Source organism: Microcaecilia unicolor, chromosome 9, assembly GCF_901765095.1.
Source record: "Microcaecilia unicolor chromosome 9, aMicUni1.1, whole genome shotgun sequence".
Classification (NCBI taxonomy): domain Eukaryota; kingdom Metazoa; phylum Chordata; class Amphibia; order Gymnophiona; family Siphonopidae; genus Microcaecilia; species Microcaecilia unicolor.
In genome coordinates this window covers 56,936,370-56,957,051 of record NC_044039.1, presented here as the reverse complement: position 1 = coordinate 56,957,051, position 20,682 = coordinate 56,936,370, and the positions used below count along the sequence as shown (strand labels likewise).

The following is a 20,682-nucleotide window of genomic DNA, read 5'->3' as shown; positions in this document are numbered from 1 at the left end:
TCCATCTGCTGTGTGCTAATTGCTGGAGGAGATGCAGGGGAGATGAGAGTAGTGAGAAATGAAGGGGAATGTGGGAGCTTGAGACAATGGAGAATGAACCCTTTCCTTTGCAGGCAGTGAGATAAGAAGGTTACCAAGAATGTGTTTAAGAAAGCAAGAAATGTTCCTTTTTATGTTCTATTTTCAATCATGCAAAAGAATGGCATATTACAGAACTTCCTTGTGCTCGGAGCTAAGAAAAATTAGTATACAAGGCCCCTGACAATGAGAGGCAGAGAGCACTGAGTCTCATTGCTGATGTTAAACCAACAGCTTTGCTAGCTATCTCTATAAGCTGACTTTACCCTTTGATTGTGTATCCCATCTACTTCGCTTCATTTTGCTACAAGTAGCTATTTTCTTTACTAATTTTTGTAGAATAAACATTACTAACGTGAGAAGATCTTGTTTGTAGTACTCTTTTGTGACTCACTTATCAGGTCGGTATTTTATTCCAAGAAGTACAGTTGGGGTAGTGTGTAGGGAGAACCAGAGACTGGGCCCAGCTGAGAGGTTTTGGTTTTGACCCAACCCGCATAGTATTTACCTTTGAAAAGGAAGGTACAAATGCTGAATACTGGCTAAACTATAAAGAGCAAAGTTGGATTTATCAACATAATTCGGATTAAATCTTGAAATTGACTGCTGGTCCATACATTGAATGGTTCAGTTTGGTGTTTTCAGGTGTTCTCATGACATATATGGGTCACATGTCATTAGAATACCTTTGGGTGAGCTAGATGTCACCACTTTGATAAAGAGGAATGGTACAAGCTAATTAACAGTATACACATTGACTTGATTTTTAAAAATGTTTTTTGTTGCTGACAATTTGTAATACACATTTTTTAATGGTTTTATGCAGCGGACCACTACCCTGATGCAGGTATTGAAATATTGGCCATGTCAGTGGTTGGTCCTAGAGATTGAAAACTGCTAAGCTGAATGTTAAAAGCTAATTACCTAACTAATTTGGAACAATGTAATAAAAGAGAGCGCAGTGTTATATTTTGCACACAAGTTAGCACTTGAGTAATGGACATTGCATATACAACTATGGGAAACCTATGATGAGAAATAGTGGCAGCAAGCTGTTGGTTTGCTTGCTTTATTGAAACCACTTCAGATGGTTCCCAAAAATTACTTAAAGAAGTATTTCTTCATTACAAAAGTTGAGTGATGTTGGCATTATAATCTTAATATCAGTATTTTGGACAAACAGATGTCAATTTGTGAACAAAACTGATGCGGGGTATTTGTAGTTGTAAGATTATAACCCTGCATTTAAAATGATATGATCCATAAAAGATAATTTAAAGAAATATACATCTCTAATGTCTTGCATTTCAGTTTCGGTTTCTCTAGTATTGCTGTATATGCAGAGTGAGAGACAAAGACTTCATATTGCTGTTACTACTACTACTACTATTTAACATTTCTAAAGCGCTACTAGGGTTACGCAGCGCTGTACAATTTACATAGAAAGACAGTCCCTGCTCAAAGAGCTTACAATCTAAAGGACAAATGTACAGTTAGTCAAGTAGGGGTCTGTGGTTCCTTGTTTCATATTTATTGAAGGTCTGTATTTTGCACACATATGGTATTCTGCTGGTAGGTTTGGTGTGGAGATCTTATAACTATTTATTTTGGTTTCTTACTAGGTGGTGTATTGGTGTTTTAAGAGTCTGGTCAGGTATAATATTTACAGTGCTGATTTTTCACAGATAAGGTTGTTGCTCTGAGTCTTGGGAGTTATGTTATGGTATGGTAAAATCCACCAAATCCAGTTTTTATCCATAGCTGCTTCTAACTATTAGAAATAATAGCTTACAATGCACAACCACCACTGCCTTCTGAGCAGCCTGTTTAAATTGCGAAATTGACTTGTAATGCAGAACGCCACATTCTCCATCCTCCATTTCTACTAGACCCCCTGGTTTGTGGGATCCTCTGGATCCCATTCTTTATTCCCCCCTAGATCCTGAAAACATGTCTTACCAGATGTTTGGCATCTGCAGCGATTCAGGGCGATTCACAAAGCCAGTATACCACTTAACCTTGTTCTTCCCCTGTCAAGGTATAGCAGTGTGTTTCTTCTGTGGTACGTGTTTTATATATCAGTAAGTTTAAAAAATATATTTTTCATGAAGAGTTTGTAAAACAATCATAGAACATGTGCCAGGCTTTCTTTTGAGATGGCAACCCTAATGCAGACAGTTGGCTGTGTAGAGGGGAAGGGTGCAACAATAGGTGTGGCAAGGGACTTGACGTGGGTCATGGACAGAGCAAGGGAGGGGTATGACGTGAGGCAGGTATTAGGTTTGCCAAATTTGACAGAGAAAAACCCATCTGTAGAGAATTTAAAATAAAAATGAGTGGAAGTCAGAACATAGTTATGTAAACATCGTGGATATGGTGTTAGTATGTATTGTTTTATTTCCTTGCACTATTTACATCACGGTGAGTGTTATATGGAGCAGCAATTAACACATTCTTATGTTTACACTTTTTTGCATACCGTTTTAATTTGGACTTTTTGGGTTAAAGTGAGACGAACATATTTGTACTGTTTGTTTTGTCATCTCAGTATTTGGATTTGCCTATGACAGTTATGAAGTCATCAGAGTATCCCCCATATATACATTGAAAAGATCATTACATGAATTGAACTCCGGATGGTGAAGCAGCACTACACCAAGCAATAAGTTCCTTTGATTATCATTTTATTTTAACTTCGGGTAATGGTAAGGCTGGTTTTTAGATAAGTATATTTGCTGGTCCCCTCATTGTTTTTACGTTTAATACCTTCATATTTTTGGATAAGTAGATCACATCAGCATTTTGAGTCATATTTTTGATAACTGTTGATGTTTTAATTTTAACTTTTATCACAAAATTGGCAGGAAAAGTCACACTTTTGAACACCAGTGCATTGACCCAGAATAATGTTTTTTAAAACTACGTACATCATGTTGTTAATTTAAGAAAACAAGTAGGCAGGCGACTTACAAAATCAAGCACAGAGTGAAAAAAAGAAGCAAATCGCCACAGAACTTTCATAAAAAGTTCATTCACCACAAAAATCTTAAATGAATTAGGAGCTCAACACGGCCGGGTTTCACCCTCTTAAAGGGCTGTGTCAGGGGCTTGAAATCACAACAAACATATAAAAACGTAAATATAAATCATAAAATAACAACTATCTAAACAATACATAAGACCACATAGTGTAAACATATATAATTAAGAACCATCCATACATGTACATTCAACATTAATAAATACACCAACCATATAATACATACCCCAGAGGTGCAGTCTAATTCTCACCTATTAGACTTAAAAATAATTGAAATAAAAAAACACATTTACTGAATATGTAATTTAATTATGATATAAGGTGTAACAAAAAGTACTCTACTAACATAGGCATACAAAGTAATACCCACTTATTGTAAATCTCATCCTTACTCATTAACAATAAATCTCAAGGAGAAAAACTATTATAACAAGCATTGCCTTAAAGTTTACCATATCAGTACCTAATGAAGAAGGCACAGAATATGCACATATCTTCTCTCCTGAAAAGCAGCAGCAACAGCAATGCGTTTAACAGAAGAAGATGATCTCGACAAAATTCTACTGAGGGCTGAACAGATTGATTTTTGGATTCCAGACTGGTGCACCACATTGCTTGAACCAGGAGATGGACTTATCAGTTTTTCTGTAGTTTTCTACAGTATGAATGTAACTATTTTGTTTTTATCACGATGCATTTTTATGTTTTCTGAGGCATTTCAATTATACTTATTGATCTGTAAGGATTTATATACACATTTTGCTTTTTTACCCTGTTTTTATGCTGTTTTAGCATTTTTTAAATGTACTTTTGCTTTTTTAGACTGTTTTACTATATCACCTTGTTTTTAATGATTTTTTTGTGCTTAGGTTGCCCAGTTTATTTCTAGTTTTAGGTTGATTTGATCATTCTTATGCTGCTTGAGCTGGTTCGTGCTGTTTGGTGAACCTGTGATGTCACTTCCATATCATGACATCACTGGAATGCATATTTTGAAACACATAAGTCTCTTGGTATTTCTTGGCTTTTTATAAGTCTATACAAGTTTTGGAGTAATTTTTTCATTTTTATGTGTTTTCTAATAGTTTTGAGCAGTTGCAAGTTGTTTTTTGCATGGTTTGAGTAGCATTATCGCAATTTTATCGTGAGTTTATATATATATATATATATTTTTTTTTTTTTTAAACTTCTAGTTACCACTACATAAACAGCTATGATACTTTTTGTTAATATTATGGGATTGTGGTTGGTCAGAATCATCTATTTTAGGTTTTAATTATATCTTTTTAATTTTGGATTAATTGGACACCCTTTGACCTCTGGAGCCTCTATATCAAGTGTGCTTTCAGCTTACATGACACACTGCTGTTGCTGCTGCTTTTCAGGAGAGAAGATATGTGCATACTCTATCTCCTTCATTAGGTACTGATATGGTAAACTTTAAGGCAATATTTGTTATAATAGTTTTTCTCCCCAATATATTTATTGTTAATGGGTAAGGATGAGGTTTACAATAAGTGTCTTTACTTTGTATGCCTATGTTAGTGGAACACTTTATGCCTTTGTAATTTAGCTATAAGGTGTGACATACTCAGTAAATGTGTTTTTTGATTTCAGCAATAGGTGAGATTGTTTAGATTGCACTAATGGGGTATGTATTATATGGTTTATTTATTTATGTTGAATGTACATGTATGGATGGTTCTTACTTATATGTTTACATTATCAGGTGAATTTTCAAAAGAGAAGGGCGCCCATCTTCTGACAAAACGGGAGGTGGGCATCCTTCTCTCAAGGTTGCCCAAATCGGCATTATCGAAAGCCGATTTTGGGCACCCTCAACTGCTTTCCGTTGCAGGGACGATCAAAGTTCACGGGGGCGTGTCAGCAGTGTAGCGAAGGCGGGACTGGGGTGTGATTAGGAGATGGGTGTCCTCAGCTGATAATGGAAAAAAGAAGGGCGTCCCTGACGAGCACTTGGATGACTTTACTTGGTCCATTTTTTTTCACGACCACGTATCAAAAAGGTGCCTGAACTGACCAGATGACCACCGGAGGGAATCAGGGATCACCTCCCCTTACTCCCCCAGTGGTCACTAACCCCCCTCCCACCATAAAAACAAAGTTTAAAAATACTTTTTTGCCAACCTCTATGCCAGCCTCAAATGGCATACTCAGGTCCATCGCAGCAGTATAAAGGTACCTGGAGCAGTGTACTTCAGGCAGGCGGACCCAGGCCCACCCCCTCCCCTACCTGTTACACTTGTTGTGGTAAATGTGAGCCCTCCAAAACCCACCCGAAACCCACTGTACCCACATGTAGGTGCCCCCCCTTCATCCCTAAGGGCTATAGTAGTGGTGTACAGTTGTGGGGAGTGGGTTTTGGGGGGGGGGGTTGGGGGGGCTCAGCACCCAAGGTAAGGGAGCTATGCACCTGGGAGCAATTTATGAAGTCCACTGCAGTGCCCCCTAGGGTGCCCGGTTGGTGTCCTGGCATGTGAGGGGGACCAGTGCACTACGAATGCTGGCTCCTCCCATGACCAAATGGCTTGGATTTGGTTGTTTTTGAGATGGGCATCCTCGGTTTCCATTATCGCTGAAAACCAAGGACGACCATCTCAAAAACGACCTAAGGACGACCATCTCTAAGGTCCACCTAAATTTCATGATTTGGGCGTCCCCGATTGTTATTATCGAAACAAAAGATGGACGTCCAATTTGTTTCGATAATACGAGTTGCCATGCTCCCTTTACGGGGCCATCCTGCCCTTATGAAAACTTGGGCACCCCTTTCTCCACGTGGTCTATGTATTTTTTAGATAGTTATTTTACAATTTGTACTTATACTTTTTATGTTCTTTTAACAGTTGTGATTTCAAGCCCCTGACTCAGTCCTTTAAGAGGGCAAAATATGGTCGTGTCGGGCTTCTAATTATTTATTCATTTATGTATTACTCCTGTGACTTATGATTATGATCTGTTATCGAAATAATCCCGGACTTGCCCTAACTTGAACATGTATGCTGATGCTTGTTACTGTTAACTTGTTAAGCTGGCTAATTGCTTTATTTTAGCCATTTGTTATCATTTATAAAACACAATAAAAATATTGGAACTAAAAAAAAAAAAAGATTTTTGTGGTGAATAAATTACATTTTTATTAAAGTTCTGTGGCAATTTGCTTCTTTTTTAACTCCATGCTAATTGATACAGGTAAGTATAGATAGAAGACAAATATGGCGTCCTATGTGAGTTGTATGGATTAAGTTTTTCACAATGTGTCAGCATATGCTTATTATGACATTATTTGCATTTTTAAGAAGCAATTTTTTTTCTTTAAGAGTATTTTTTTAATAACTTCTTTATTTAATTACTGGCTTCAAAGCGTCCACTGTGGCTCCGTTGACTCGTAGTACTGTTTCATGTAATACATGTTAGGATGTTATTTAATATCTATAAGAGCCTTGTTTGTAAGCTAGATTTTAAGGTGCACAAGCAGTATCTAACTTTCATAGGAGTGTTTAAGGAAAGATCCTTTTGAATTGATGGGTCTCTTCCCCGAAGTACATCATATGGAAGACTTTCTCACATCATCAAAAAGTGAGCTCCAAGCACTGGTCAAATACCCTCTCTCCTTTCACTCAGTTCTTCCATAATAGAGTAGTTATCGACACCCAGCCTAAGTTTCTATCTAAGGTTGCTTCCAGCTTCCACTTGAAAATCAGTCTATTGTACTACCAACCTTCTTCCCAGCTTCTCATGCTTCCATTAGCAGAAACCTCTCCACACCTTTGTCTGATGTCATGCATTACAATATTACTTGTGGCATACTGAAGTGATGTGCAAGGCTACATTGTCACTTTTAACCTTAATAACCCTGGCCTTCCAGCTTCTAAAAGAAGCTTATCTTTGTGAGTAGAAGACTGCATTGACTTTTGTTACAGAGAAGGCGGCCTTCAAGTTCCGGGGTGAACGCACAGATTCCGGGCCACCATTTTCTAGTGTCACTCATCTCACACACCATAAGGAGCCAACTTTTCAAAATTATTGGAGATGCTAAGCCCAGTGAAAATAACCCTTCCTTGGACACAAACAAGGAATTTTCTCAAAATTGGGGGTGCTCAAGCACCCACAGCACCCACAGGGTCGGCTCCTATGTCACACACACCTTTACTGGACATTTGTAAAACAGCAATGTGGGCTTCACCCCTCACATTCAGACATTACTGCTTGGACTCCTCTAACCTGCAGGATATGGCATGCCCCTCCTTTCTCTGGTCTTACACATAGCTACTGGACTGAGATGACTGAAGGAGCTGCTCTGCATGCAGAAATGTCCATGCATGCTCCCTGAAGCCTCAAAAGGCTTCTTAACTAAGGGAGAGCATCATCATGCAGGCTCAGTTATGAGACTTTTTTTTTTGTTTTTGTTTTTTTGTTACATTTGTACCCCACGCTTTCCCACTCATGGCAGGCTCAATGCGGCTTACATGGGGCAATGGAGGATTAAGTGACTTGCCCAGAGTCACAAGGAGCTGCCTGTGCCTGAAGTGGGAATCGAACTCAGTTCCTCAGTTCCCCAGGACCAAAGTCCACCACCCTAACCACTAGGCCACTCCTCCACTTCACCAGCAAGTGTGGATAAATTCTCCTAGTGTCTAAGGAGAACCCCCATTACAGTTAAGCAACTTCGCTTTTTCATCCAACACAACCAGAAGTGACATATCATTGAAACAGTAAAACAGTTCAATAACTAGTTATAAAGTTTGATCATTTCAAAAAGCATCTGAAAAAACAGCATCTTTAAAATCAATAAGGCGTTTTCATGCAGTTACCAAGGGTGAATAGAGTTTAAGAATCCAACCAGAAAAAACTACTGCTACAAAATCATTGAAACAAATAGAAGTCAACAGAATTGCTATATTACAGCTGTCAAACCTCAAACTTTTTTTTTTTTTTGCAAAACAATTTATTGCCCTTTTACTAAAGTGTGCTAAGCCATAACATGGATTAGTGCACACCAAAATGCTTTGTATGCACTGTACACTAAGCAATTAAAAATATATATATTATTGTGAGGGGATGTGTCATGGGCAGGGAATGGATATGGAAGTGTTATTCAGCTAGCACGTTTGAATTACCGTTCACTAACTGGGTAACAGATGTTAATGTAGGAGCACGTGGAGGGGCATTTTCGATCGGGGACGCCCATCTGTAAGGGCACCCATCTCCGAGGACGGTGCCGCGAAGGGGCAGGGCCAACCGTTTTTTCGAAACAAGATGGGCTGCGATGGACCAAAGTATGATATTTGAGGGTGGCGTGGAGGCTGGCAAAAAAAGTTTTTAAAGTTGTTTTTTTTAGGGTGGGAGAGGGTTAGTGACCACAGGGGGAGTCAGAGGAGGTCATCCGGGCAGTTTGGGCACTTTTTTTGTGACTTGGAAGTAAAAAAAAAAAAAGGGACCAAATAAAGCGGACCAAATTCTCGCCAGGGACGCCCTTCTTTTTTCCATTATCGGCCGAAGCCAGCCATGTCTTAACCACGCCCCCTCCCGCCCCCTTACCATCTTCCATACCCTGCCAACACGCCCCCTTGAACTTACACCGACTCTGCAACGGAAAGCAGTTGGAGCCGGCGAAAAATCGGCTTTCAATTATATCGATTTGGCCGGGTTCATGAGATGGACGGCCATCTCCCGATTTGTGTCGGAAGATGGCTGGCGATCTCTTTCGAAAATAAGCTGGTTAGTGTCTCTGAAATAGGAGGCTGTAAGTACTTCCACATAAATTTTTTGGCAAGTCTCATGCGCTACTGAAAAATTTAGCATAGGACCTGCAAAAAATAACTTGTAAATGGCCTCAATATGGATATGTTAAATCTGGGTTTAGGATGTGGGAAAATCCCACGTTAGGACTTGCTAACAGTGGCGTTCCTAGGGGGGCTGACACCCGGGGTGGATCGCCGATGCGCCCTGCCCCCCAGGTGCAGCGCCCCCCCCCCCCCTGGCGAAAGAACCCTCCCCCCCCGGGTGCACGCCACTGGCGGGGGGGGGGGGGGGGGGGTGCCGCGCGCCGGTCAGCTTCGTTCGTTTCCATGCTCTCCAGGTCCTGGGCAGAGAGAGCATGGAAACGAACGAAGCAGACCGGCGCGCGGCACCCCCCCCCCCCCCCCCAGTGGCGTGCACCCAGGGTGGACCCCCCCCCCCCCCCTTGGTACACCACTGCATGCTAAAACCTGATTTTACTGCATCTTAAGGCCCTTATTAGAAATAGAGTCAAATTAAGTTCAAACTTTTCTGGTTTTCCCATTTGAAATCTCTTTCACACCCAACCGTATAAATGGCTTTCCTCTTATAACAATGTAATCATCATACTTCCTGTTAACATTTAAACTGATGCAATTATAAAGTTTAGGGAGGGTTTTTTTTGTTTACTATGTTAAAATATTCTGATCCTAAGTTCAAATCTTATTCTTGCAACCTACCAAGCAACCAAGAACTGTTGTTTGGTCCATCATAAACCTTCAGACTATCCAAAGAACACCCTACAGAATTTTCTGTCAAAAAGTCTTTGATCTGTAATTTTATTATTGTTCCTGAAATGGAGAACACCACCCAGGTACAATCCACGTCATCAGGATATCTGACAGGATAGTCAGGAGACTTTACTTCAACAGATTCAGTGCCAACTGGAATAAGGTCAAAGATAGGACATCCTTTAAAAAAAATAAAAAAAAGACATTTATTAGGATTTATTAATTGCCTTCATGGAGAGATTCACCCAAGGTATATCTTTGAATCAATTCTGTTAACAGTGTAACAACAATAAAATAACCAAATGTCAGCAAAAATAAAATTGACAAGTTAAGATAAGTAAATTAATAGCAATTTTGTGATACGATGTCAGAAATATACATATTAAAACCACACAGGACAATCATAACAAATATGATAAAATGGCAGCGTAACACAAAAGACACCATAATAAACGTGTGGAAGAACATTCACATAACAGATATACTTATGTCACCAAAATACACATGAAACCCCTTAACTGGTGGTGGAACCAAGATGGCGACAGTAGCTAGGTGCTGAGCTCTTGTTATTTATCCAAGGAAAGGTGGGAGTTTAGTACGTAAGTACAGCCATACTGGGAAAAGACCCTGGGTCCATCAAGCCCAGCATCCTGTCTCTGACAGTGGCCAATCCAGGCTTCAAGAACCGGGCAACCCCCCCCCCCCCCCCCAAAAAAAAAAAAAAAAAAAAATGTATAATGTTCAATGGACTTTTCCCTAAGGAATCTGTCCAAACCCCCTTTAAATTCCGTAAGGCCAGCTGCTGTCACTACATTCTCCGGCAACGAGTTCCAGAGTCTAACTACACGCTGAGTAAAGAAAACCTTTCTCCTGTTTGTTTTAAATCTACCATATTCTAGCTTCATCTTGTGTCCCCTGGTTTTGCTGTTGTTTGAAAGTGTAAACAAACGCTTCACATCTGTCCGCTCTACTCCGCTCATTATCTTGTAGACTTCTATCATATCACCCCTCAGCTGCCTTTTCTCCAAGCTGAAGAGCCCTAACCTTCTTAGCCTTTCCTCATAGGGAAGTCGTTCCATTCCCTTTATCATTTTCGTCGCCCTTCTCTGCACCTTTTCTAATTCCTTTATATCTTTTTTGAGTTTACCCCTCAGAATCCTCACAGCAACCTTCCACATCTGTTCTTGGTCTGATGGATACCTTTGTATATTGAGAGAGTCCTTTACCTTCTAAGCCCCGAGGGTCTGCCTGCAGTTTCAATATTACCAGGTGATGCTTCATCAGACTTTGGCTCTATTATCTTTGACCCTGGATTTTGCGCTCTCCATCTCAGCTATTGCTGGTAATACCACCAGAGCAGGCAGGCTCTGCTCAGCACAAGCCGCTGGAGCTGCTGCCTACCGAGGGGAAGGAGCAGGAGTTCAACGGGAAGTGATTACTCCTCTCTGGATAAAGCTGCTGCAGTAGCTATTGGAGGAACTAGGCAGGACCAGGATGGGACATGCACTCAGCTGCTGAACACAATCAGGGATCACTTGTGGTATATCAAGTGCTTAAAATAGATATGGACTGCATTATCCAATTTGGGTAAGATTATATCCCTGCAGCTAACTACAATGAATGGTATCTTACAGGGCCGTGCCGATACGGTAAGCGGGGTAAGCACCGCAGGGGGGTGCCGACCTCTGGAGGGCGGTGCTTACCCTTGCCGCTTACCTGAGCTCCACGCCGCCGAGGCCTTTAAATCTTTTACCTCTGGTCGCAGCAGCGTCAGTGAAAGTGCTGCCGACGTCTTCCTTCCCTTCGCGCTCATTGGTTCCCTTGGTGTCCCGCCTTCTTCTGACGTCAGAAGAAGGCGGGACACTGAGGGAACCAACGAGCATGAAGGGAAGGGAGATGTCGGCAGCACTTCCACTGACGCTGCTGTGACCGGAGGTAAAAGATTTAAAGGCCCCAGGGCGCGGAGGTAAGGGAAGGGCAGAGAGGCATGGATGGGAGGGCAGGGCCCAGGGAGAGGACAAATTGCTGGAAATGGAGGGGAGGGGAGAGAGGAGGATTGCTGGCTATGGATGGAGGAGGGAAGGGCAGAGAGGGACAAGGATGGACATGGATGGGAGGGCAGGGCCCAGGGAGAGGACAAATTGCTGGAAATGGAGGGGAGGGGAGAGAGGAGGATTGCTGGCTATGGATGGAGGAGGGAAGCAGAGAGGGACAAGGATGGACATGGATGGGAGGACAGGGCCCAGGGAGAGGACAAATTGCTGGAAATGGAGGGGAGGGGAGGGGAGAGAGGAGGATTGCTGGCTATGGATGGAGGAGGGAAGGGCAGAGAGGGACAAGGATGGACATGGATGGGAGGGCAGGACCCAGGGAGAGAGGAGAAGTTGCTGGAAATGGATATAGAGCAAGAAATGAAGAAGAAAGGAGGAAAGTAAAGAAATAAATGGAAAGGAAGCCCTGGAAACGGAGTTAAGAGGACAGATAGCAGCAGAATCAGATACTGGGCCAGCATGATCGGAAAATAAAGTCACTAGACAACAAAGGTAGAAAAAAATCATTTTATTTTCATTTTCGCGTTTGGAATATGTTTACTTTGAGAATTTACATCTGCTATCTTATTTTGCAACGTATAGCAATTTGTTTCTAAGAATATTGCTGACAATTCCTTTCAGTGTGGCAAGTGGTGAACGATCATTTTCATGGTTAAAAATCATAAAAAATAATTTGTGATCTATTTGTTGAGCAATCCCACAAAGATGCACTCCATCTTTCAGCTCCTATTTCTTTTGCATCTTGTGCCACACGGGGGGGCGCCAACTGATAGTCTGCAGGGGGGTGCCAGAGACCCTAGGCATGGCCCTGGTATCTTATAAAAGGTAACTCTCCATTTCAACTGTTCAACAGCAATTAGCTCAATCTAATTCAACTTTGGAAGACACATAAAACATAACAATGCTGACTTCTCAGCTGTGACACAGCAACACAATGAGTTTAAACTTGATATCACTGACTATACCCTTTGACAAATTTTAGGGTGCAAGAAAAAAAGTGACGAAGCAAAAATTGCTAGAGGGGGAAGTCCAGAAATTTGAGTTCAACTTTGATATTCCCAGGGGCATAGCCAGAAATACAACTTAGGGGAGGGGGTGGCAGGGGTGGATTTGGAGAGCACACATTTCCTCTCAGCTCAGAGAGCTGAGAATGTACAGAAGTGGCAGCATCTACTGCTGAAGCACCCCATCAGATTCCTCGCTATTGAGGCATCAAGAGCATGAGCTCAGTCAGCATATCTCTTTGGCTGGCAGAGCTTGAGCATCTCTACCAGTCATTCATCCAGTGCTGCAATTTTGGAGGGGTCTGTGCCCAAAGTGGAGGGGGCCCAGGCCCCCTCTGTGGCTATGTCACGATTGTGACTGCTTTCCTTGGCTGTGCTTGCCTCGCCCTCTGGTAGCCAGAGCCGGTGGCTGCTGTGGATTGTCTTACTGTCTCCCTATACATTCCAGACTTTCTTTCCGGTATAGTCCAGATATTCTAGCCCTCCAGACTTGGTTTGAAGTTTGGCAGCTAGCCTCACCATTAGTTGCCTTGAGATTGCTGCAGCTGAGCCTCAGCTGCTGATGGGATTATTAGCCACCTGGAAACTTTCTGATTTGCGTTTGCAACGCCAAAGGTCCAGGTTGGTGTTTGTGCTTAGTGCACTTCTGCCTTGTCTTGTTTAGCCTGGTTTCTTAGTTAGTGTCCCTAGTATGTATTTCCTGCCTGTTTGAGACCCTGTACCTTGACCCCTGTTCTAGCCAAGCTTGTGTTTGTGTCCTGCCTGTTTGAGACCCTGTACCTTGAACCCTGTTCTAGCCAAGCTTGTGTTTGTGTCCTGCCTGTTTGAGACCCTGTACCCTGAACCCTGTTCTAGCCTAGCTTGTGTTTGTTTCCTGCCTATTTGAGACCCTGTACCTTGAACCCTGTTCTAGCCCAGCTTGTGTTTGTTTCTTGCCTGTTTGAGACCCTGTATCCTGTACCCTGTCTAGTCAAGTTTGTCTTGATCCACTCCATCCAGTAAGTCCTGCCGGCTGCCTGCACCTAGGGGCTCAATCCCTAGGGAACGGCGGTCAAGCGCAGGTGAAGTATTGTTCCAGTCACGCTAGTTCCTGATTCCTGTTTGTGTTTCCTGATTCTGGTCCCTGCCAAACCCAGTCCATTCCAGTTCTGCTTATTCCTGCCTCGCCTGCCTACAGCTTCTACTCCAGTCCTGTTTGGAGGGTTTTGCCTGCTGCTGCCGGTCCTCGTCAGCAGCCCAAGGGCTCAGGATTCCAGACTACCCTTGAGAACCTGACATATTGCAAAGGCCATGAGCTCGGCAAGATCATCCTTCCAGCTGGGCTTCCAGCCCAGGACTTTTGCTCCTGTGGCAATCAGGGTCACCACCTGGGTTTTGCTCCTGTTTCCCATGTGAAGTTCAGTTCCAGTTTAATTATGGTTTTTAATCCTTTCATAACACTTTATAAGTATCGTGGAACACTTTTGTCGGATCCAACTTTGATGAGACTCCCTTAAGCGGCAGCAGAGAGGAAGCGTGTCCGGGAGCTTATGATCGCTGAAAACCCAGTTTCTGCCATTGATCCTATGACCCCGGTCTTCGAATATTGCCGCTTATTTGTTTCCCTTCCAGTCCTGTGGAATACTCTGGAGGCTGCCGCTGAAAGAAAGTGTCTTGAGATTCCCAAGCTCCAGGTTTACCTGCAGTCCAGCCTGAGTTGCCTTTCTAGCTACGCTTCTGAGTCCAAGCTGAGTTCCAGTTCCAGCCCAGACGCTGAGCCCAGTCCGAGTTTCAATTCCAGCCCAGATGCTGAGTCCAAGTTGAGTTCTAGTTCCAGCCGAGATCCTGAGGCCACTCTGAATTCCAGTTCCAGCAGAGATAGTGAATTTACTCAGAGTTCCAGTTCTAGCCGAGATGCTGAGGCCAGTTCCAGTTCCAGCCGAGATGCTGAGTCCACTCCGAGTTCCAGTGCCAGCCGAGATGCTGAGTCCACTCTGAGTTCCAGTGCCAGGCGAGATGCTGAGGCCAGTTCCAGTTCCAGCCGAGATGCTGAGTCCACTCCGAGTTCCAGTGCCAGCCGAGATGCTGAGGCCAGTTCCAGCCGAGATGCTGAGTCCACTCCGAGTTCCAGTGCCAGCCGAGATGCTGAGGCCAGTTCCAGTTCCAGCCGAGATGCTGAGTCCACTCCGAGTTCCAGTGCCAGCCAAGATGCTGAGTCCATTTTGAGTTTCAGTGCCGGCCGAGATGCTGAGTGAACTCCGGGTCCCAGTCCGTCTCCTGATTCCAGTCTGGGTCCCAGTCCCGGATCAGTTCTTGATTACTGTTGAAGTTCCAGTCCAGCTACCCGTGGTCATGTTTTGAAACTCCTCTGTAGGTTTCACCACTGTTACCCCATGGAGACCGGAATCACCCGTGGAGACTGGGGGGGGGGGGGGGGGGGGCTTGAGGAGGAGGTACTGTCACGATTGTGACTGTTTTCCTTGGCTGTGCTCGCCTCGCCCTCTGCTGGCCGGAGCTGGTAGCTGCCGTGGACTGCCTTGCTGTCTCCCTATACATTCCAGACTTTCTTTCCAGTCCAGTCCAGATATTCTAGCCCTCCAGACTTGGTTTGAAGTTTGGCAGCTAGCCTCACCCTTAACTGCCTTGAGATTGCTGCAGCTGAGCCTCAGCTGCTGATGGGATTATTAGCCACCTGGAAACTTTCTGTTTTGCCTTTGCAACGCCAAAGGTCCAGGTTGGTGTTTGTGCTTAGTGCACTTCTGCCTTGTCTTGTTTAGCCTTGTTTCTTAGTTAGTGTCCCTAGTCCGTATTTCCTGCCTGTTTGAGACCCTGTATCTTGACCCTGTTCTAGCCAAGCTTGTGTTTGGTTTCCTACCTTTTTGAGACCCTGTACCTTGACCCCTGTTCTAGCCAGGCTTGTGTTTGTTTCCTGCCTGTTTGAGACCCTGTACCTTGTACCCTGTTCTAGCCTAGCTTGTGTCCTGCCTGTGTGAGACCCTGTACCTTGAACCCTGTTCTAGCCTAGCTTGTGTTTGTTTCCTGCCTGCTTGAGACCCTGTATCCTGTACCCTGTCTAGTCAAGTTTGTCTTGATCCACTCCATCCAGTAAGTCCTGCTGGCTGCCTGCACCTAGGAGCTCAACCCCTAGGGAATGGCGGTCAAGTGCAGGTGAAGTATTGTTCCAGTCACGCTAGTTCCTGATTCTGGTCCCTGCCAAACCACGTCCATTCCGGTTCTGCTTATTTCTGCCTCACCTGCGTACAGCTTCTACTCCAGTCCTGTTGGCCCAGTCCTGGTTGGAGGGTTTTGTCTGCTGCTCCTCATCAGCAGCTCAAGGGCTCATGATTCCAGACTACCCTTGAGAACCTGACAGGCTACACCACTGAATATATTGCTAATACATACAAAGACATCTAAGTGGTTTACATTTTCAAAAGTAAAGCGGTGTGGTAACAGTGTTAGTCTACTTTTAAAGATAATGGAAATAAATCAATACATAGAAAAGAAAATAAGATGATACCTTTTCATTGGACTAACTGAATACATCTTTTGATTAGCTTTTGAAGATAACCCTTCTTCTTCAGATCGGAAATAAGCAAATGTTGACAAGTATCAGAATATATAAGTGAAGCACAAAAGCATTCCAATGATACTCTCACAGGACGAAGGAGGGGTAGGTTAGGTGAGAAACAGGGAGAGCTGGGTGGATGAGAGCCTGGGAGAAATGGATAGCAGATAAGAGGGTGATAAAACAGTAGAATTTTATGGTTTATAATGGGCTAGGAAACCCAGATCCTTGTTGAGTCTGGTCTGGTCAGAATATTTTAGCATTTTGACTTCAAAGGTCTTAAGTTCCTGGATTGTCTTAAAATTTCCTTTTAGTATTCTTACCATAAGATCATTGATGCAGTGTTCTGGTTTTGTGAAGTGCTGTCCCACAGAGGTAGCATACTGGTTTGGCATTGGAATGTTTAATATTGTATCTATATCTATATAAATTGAGCCTCGATTTTAGCATCTAGTTTGTTTCTCCAATATAGCATCCTTCTTCACACTTTTTGCATTGAATTATATACACCACATTTGAGGATGAGTATGTAAATGATCACTTTATGTTGAATATTTTTCCCATGTGAGTGACTGTCACTGGAATGCTTTTGTGCTTTACTCATGTATTCTGATATTTATCAACATTTGCTTATTTCCGATCTGATGAAGGGTGATTACCTTTTAAGCTAATCAAAATAAAATATTAAGTTAATACAATAAAAAAAAGATATCTTATTTTCTTTGTTTTGATTTATTTCTATTTTTTACCAATTTCAAAAGGTAATTTATGGACAAATAGCTTTACTGAGCAACTCCCCCATCCAGAACTGCCTTCGACCAACCACTTCAAAGTTGGGGCAGTGGACGGCAGGGTAGATCCCCACAAGCTAACTGCAGGAGTGACTAAACTTGCAGGATGCCTGAGAACACTGCCCCGCATTAAATTGGAAGCAGACATTGGACAGGAGGTCCCACATGAGCCCCTGCATTTCCTCTACTCCCACTCCCAATAAGCCACCCAGGAAGCTGTATGACCGGTCTCCTTCCCCCAGAACTGGGTGGAAAAGTGACCGGTCCTCCAACTGCTGACACCACAGCAGCGCGGACCCCAATCTGCCCCAGAGTAATTTCCACCAACCGCAAGTCCACATTACAAACTCCCCATCACACTAGACTCTTCCAGAACTGCTTGTTGTAATTATATCACCCCCTCCCGGTACGTTCTGTAAGCCCGAAGGATAAGACTATAGTAATGAAGCAATCCTGGATAAAAGAACGGCTTAGCGCCGACCCCCACCCCCTCCCAAAACACACTTGCATAGATGTTGAAACATAAGAGCCAGTTAAGTACATAGGTATTGCTGTACTGGGACAGACTGAAGGTCCATCAAGCCCAGTATCCTGTTTCCAACAGTGGCCAATCCAGATCACAAGTAGTTGGCAAGATCCCAAAAAAGTACATTTTATGCTGTTGATCCTAGAAATAAGCACTGAATTTCCCGGTCCATTTTAATAATGGTCTATGGACTTTTCCTTTAGGAAGCCACCCAAACCTTTTTTAAATCTAGCTAAACTAACCGCTTTTACTACATTCTCTGGCAATGAATTCCAGAGCTTAAATACACATTGAGCGAAGAAAAATTTCTCTGATTCGTTCTAAATTTACTACTTTGTAGCTTCATTTCGTGCCCCCTAGTCCTAGTATTTTTGGAAAGAGTAAACAAGTGATTCATTTCTACCCATTCCATTCCACTCATTTTATAGACCTCTATCATATCTCCCCTGAGTCATCTATTTTCCAAGCTGAAGAGCCTTAGCCGCTTTAGCCTTTCCTCATAGGGAAAATAACTGCCTAAAAGGCAGTTATTTTCTGTTCCTTGGCTGCTGGAGAGGTAGCACACCAGCGACCTCAATTAAGTGTTAATTAAGGTGTGGGGAAACAGAATACTTGCAGAGGTTGCTGAGCCAGCTTCAAAGAGCCTGTTTAAAAAAGGCCCCTTAGATTCAAAACTATATAAAGAGGAAAGGTCCCACTAACCTTTTTCTTTCTTTCTGAGAAGTTCCGAGAGAGGAGGACATTTCTCTGGTAAGTGAACACTACTTTGCTTGAGCTTTGGGAACTTAAAGATTGGGGTTTAAAGGAGGAATTGTAGGTTAGTGATAGGCAAAATAAAAATAGAAAAAGCAAATTTTATCAACTAATCTCCATAGTCTTTTCCACTTTGTACCACAGCATTAACAGATAGAATCTAGGAGGCACTGCAGGATCTAGTTTAGTCGTAGTGATAGGGTGGATCGAATTGGTGGAGGGGTAGCATTGTATATTAGTGAGAACCTTGAATCAAATAGATTGAAAATTCTGCAGGAAACAAAACACATCTTGGAATCACTGTGGATTGAAATGCCATGTGTAAAGGGGAAAAGAATAGTGATAGGAGTGTACTACCGTCTGCCTGGCAAGGATGAACAGATGGATGCAGAAATGTTAAAAGAAATTAGGGACGCAAACAAACTGGGCAACACAATAATAATGGGTGATTTCAATTACCCCGATATTGACTGGGTAAACATAACATCGGACCACGCTAGGGAGGTAAACTTCCTTGATAAAATCAAGGACAGCTTTATGGAGCAGCTGGTACAGGAGCTGACAAGAGAAGGAAAAATTCTGGACCTAGTCCGGTACGGGAGGTAATGGTGCTGGGGCCACTTGATAACAATGATCATAATATAATTGGATTTGATATTAGCTTTGATGCAAGTATACATAGGAAATCAAATACATTAGCGTTTAACTTTAAAAAAATAGACTATGATAAAATGAAAAGAACGGTGAAAAAAAGCTTAGAGGAGCGGCTGAGGGGGTCAAAAATTTACATCAGGCATGGATGCTGTTCAAAAACACCATCCTGGAAGCCCAGGCCAAATATATTCTGCATATTAAAAAAGGAGGACGGATGACCAAACAATAGCCGGCGTGGTTAAAAAGTGAGGTGAAGGAAGCTATTAGAGCTAAAAGAAAATCCTACAGAAAATGGAAGAAGGAACCACCTGAAAATAATAAGAAACAGCATAAAGAATGACAAGTCAAATGCAAAGCACTGATAAGGAAGGCTAAGAGGGACTTCGAAAAAAAGATTGCATTGGAGGCAAAACATATAGTAAAAATTATTTTTAGTTATATTAAAAGCAGGAGGCTGGCAAAAGAATCAGTTGGACCGCTAGATGACTGAGGAGTAAAAGGGGTGACCAGGGAAGACAAAGCTGTAGCGGAAAGATTAAATTAATTCTTTGCTTCGGTCTTCCCCGAGGAAGATTTGGGTGGGATACCAGTGCCAGAAATGGTATTCGAAGCTGGAGGATGTAATGGGGCAGTTCTACAAACTGAAGAGTAGCAAATCTCCTGGACTGGATGGTATCCATCCCAGAGTACTGATAAAACTGAAAAATGAACTTGAGGAGCTGTTGTTAGTAAAATGTAATTTATCCTTAAAATCGAGCGTGTTACCGGAAGATTGCAGGGTGGCCAATGTAACACTGATTTTTTAAAAAGGTTCTAGAGGAGATCCGGGAAATTATAGACCGGTGAGTCTGATATCGGTGCCAGTAGAGACTATTATTAAGAACAAAATTACAGAGCATACAGAGTGGAGGAGTGGCCTAGTGGTTAGGGTGGTGGACTCTGGTCCTGGGAAACTGAGGAACTGAGTTCGATTCCCACTTCAGGCACAGCTCCTTGTGACTCTGGGCAAGTCACTTAACCCTCCATTGCCCTAGGTATAAATATAAGTACCTGTATATGTAAGCCGCATTGATCCTGCCATGAGTGGGAAAGCGCGGGGTACAAATGTAACTAAAAATAAAAAAATAAATTAAAAAATATTCAAAAGCATGGATTAATGAGACAAACTCAACATGGATTTAGTGAAAGGAAATGTTGCCTCAAAAATCTACTACATTTCTTTGAAGGGGTGAACAAACATGTGGATAAAGGTGAGCTGGTTGATATTGTGTATCTGGATTTCCAGAAGGCGATTGACAAAGTGCCTCATGAAAGACTCCAGAGGAAATTGGAGAGTCATGAGATAGGACATAGTATTCTATTGTGGATTAAAAACTGGTTAAAAGATAGAAAACAGAGTAGGGTTAAATGGTCAGTATTCTCAATGGAGAAGGGTAGTTAGTGGGCTTCCCCAGGGGTCTGTGCTGGGACCGCTGCTTTTTAACATATTTATAAATGACCTAGAGTTGGGAGTAACTAGTGTGGTCATTAAATTTGCTGATGACACAAAGTTATTCAAAGTCGCTAAATCTTGGAAGGATTGTGAAAAATTAAGAAAAATTACAAGAGGACCTTACGAGATTGGGAGACTGGGTCTCTAAATGGCAGATGATGTTTAATGTGAGCAAGTGCAAAGTGATGCATGTGGGAAAGAGGAACCCGAATT

The 20,682-nt window shown here is 42.7% G+C and overlaps 1 protein-coding gene across 1 annotated transcript in view; it reads right to left on the bottom strand.

The window, feature by feature from the left end:
• Positions 1-20,682, bottom strand: part of LOC115477057 (ovochymase-1-like) — a 304,756-nt gene that overhangs the window by 91,666 nt on the left and 192,408 nt on the right. The window contains exon 11 of the mRNA XM_030213672.1: positions 9,601-9,831. Coding sequence (XP_030069532.1) covers positions 9,601-9,831 — 231 coding nt within the window. The remainder of the gene's footprint in view (positions 1-9,600; positions 9,832-20,682) is intronic.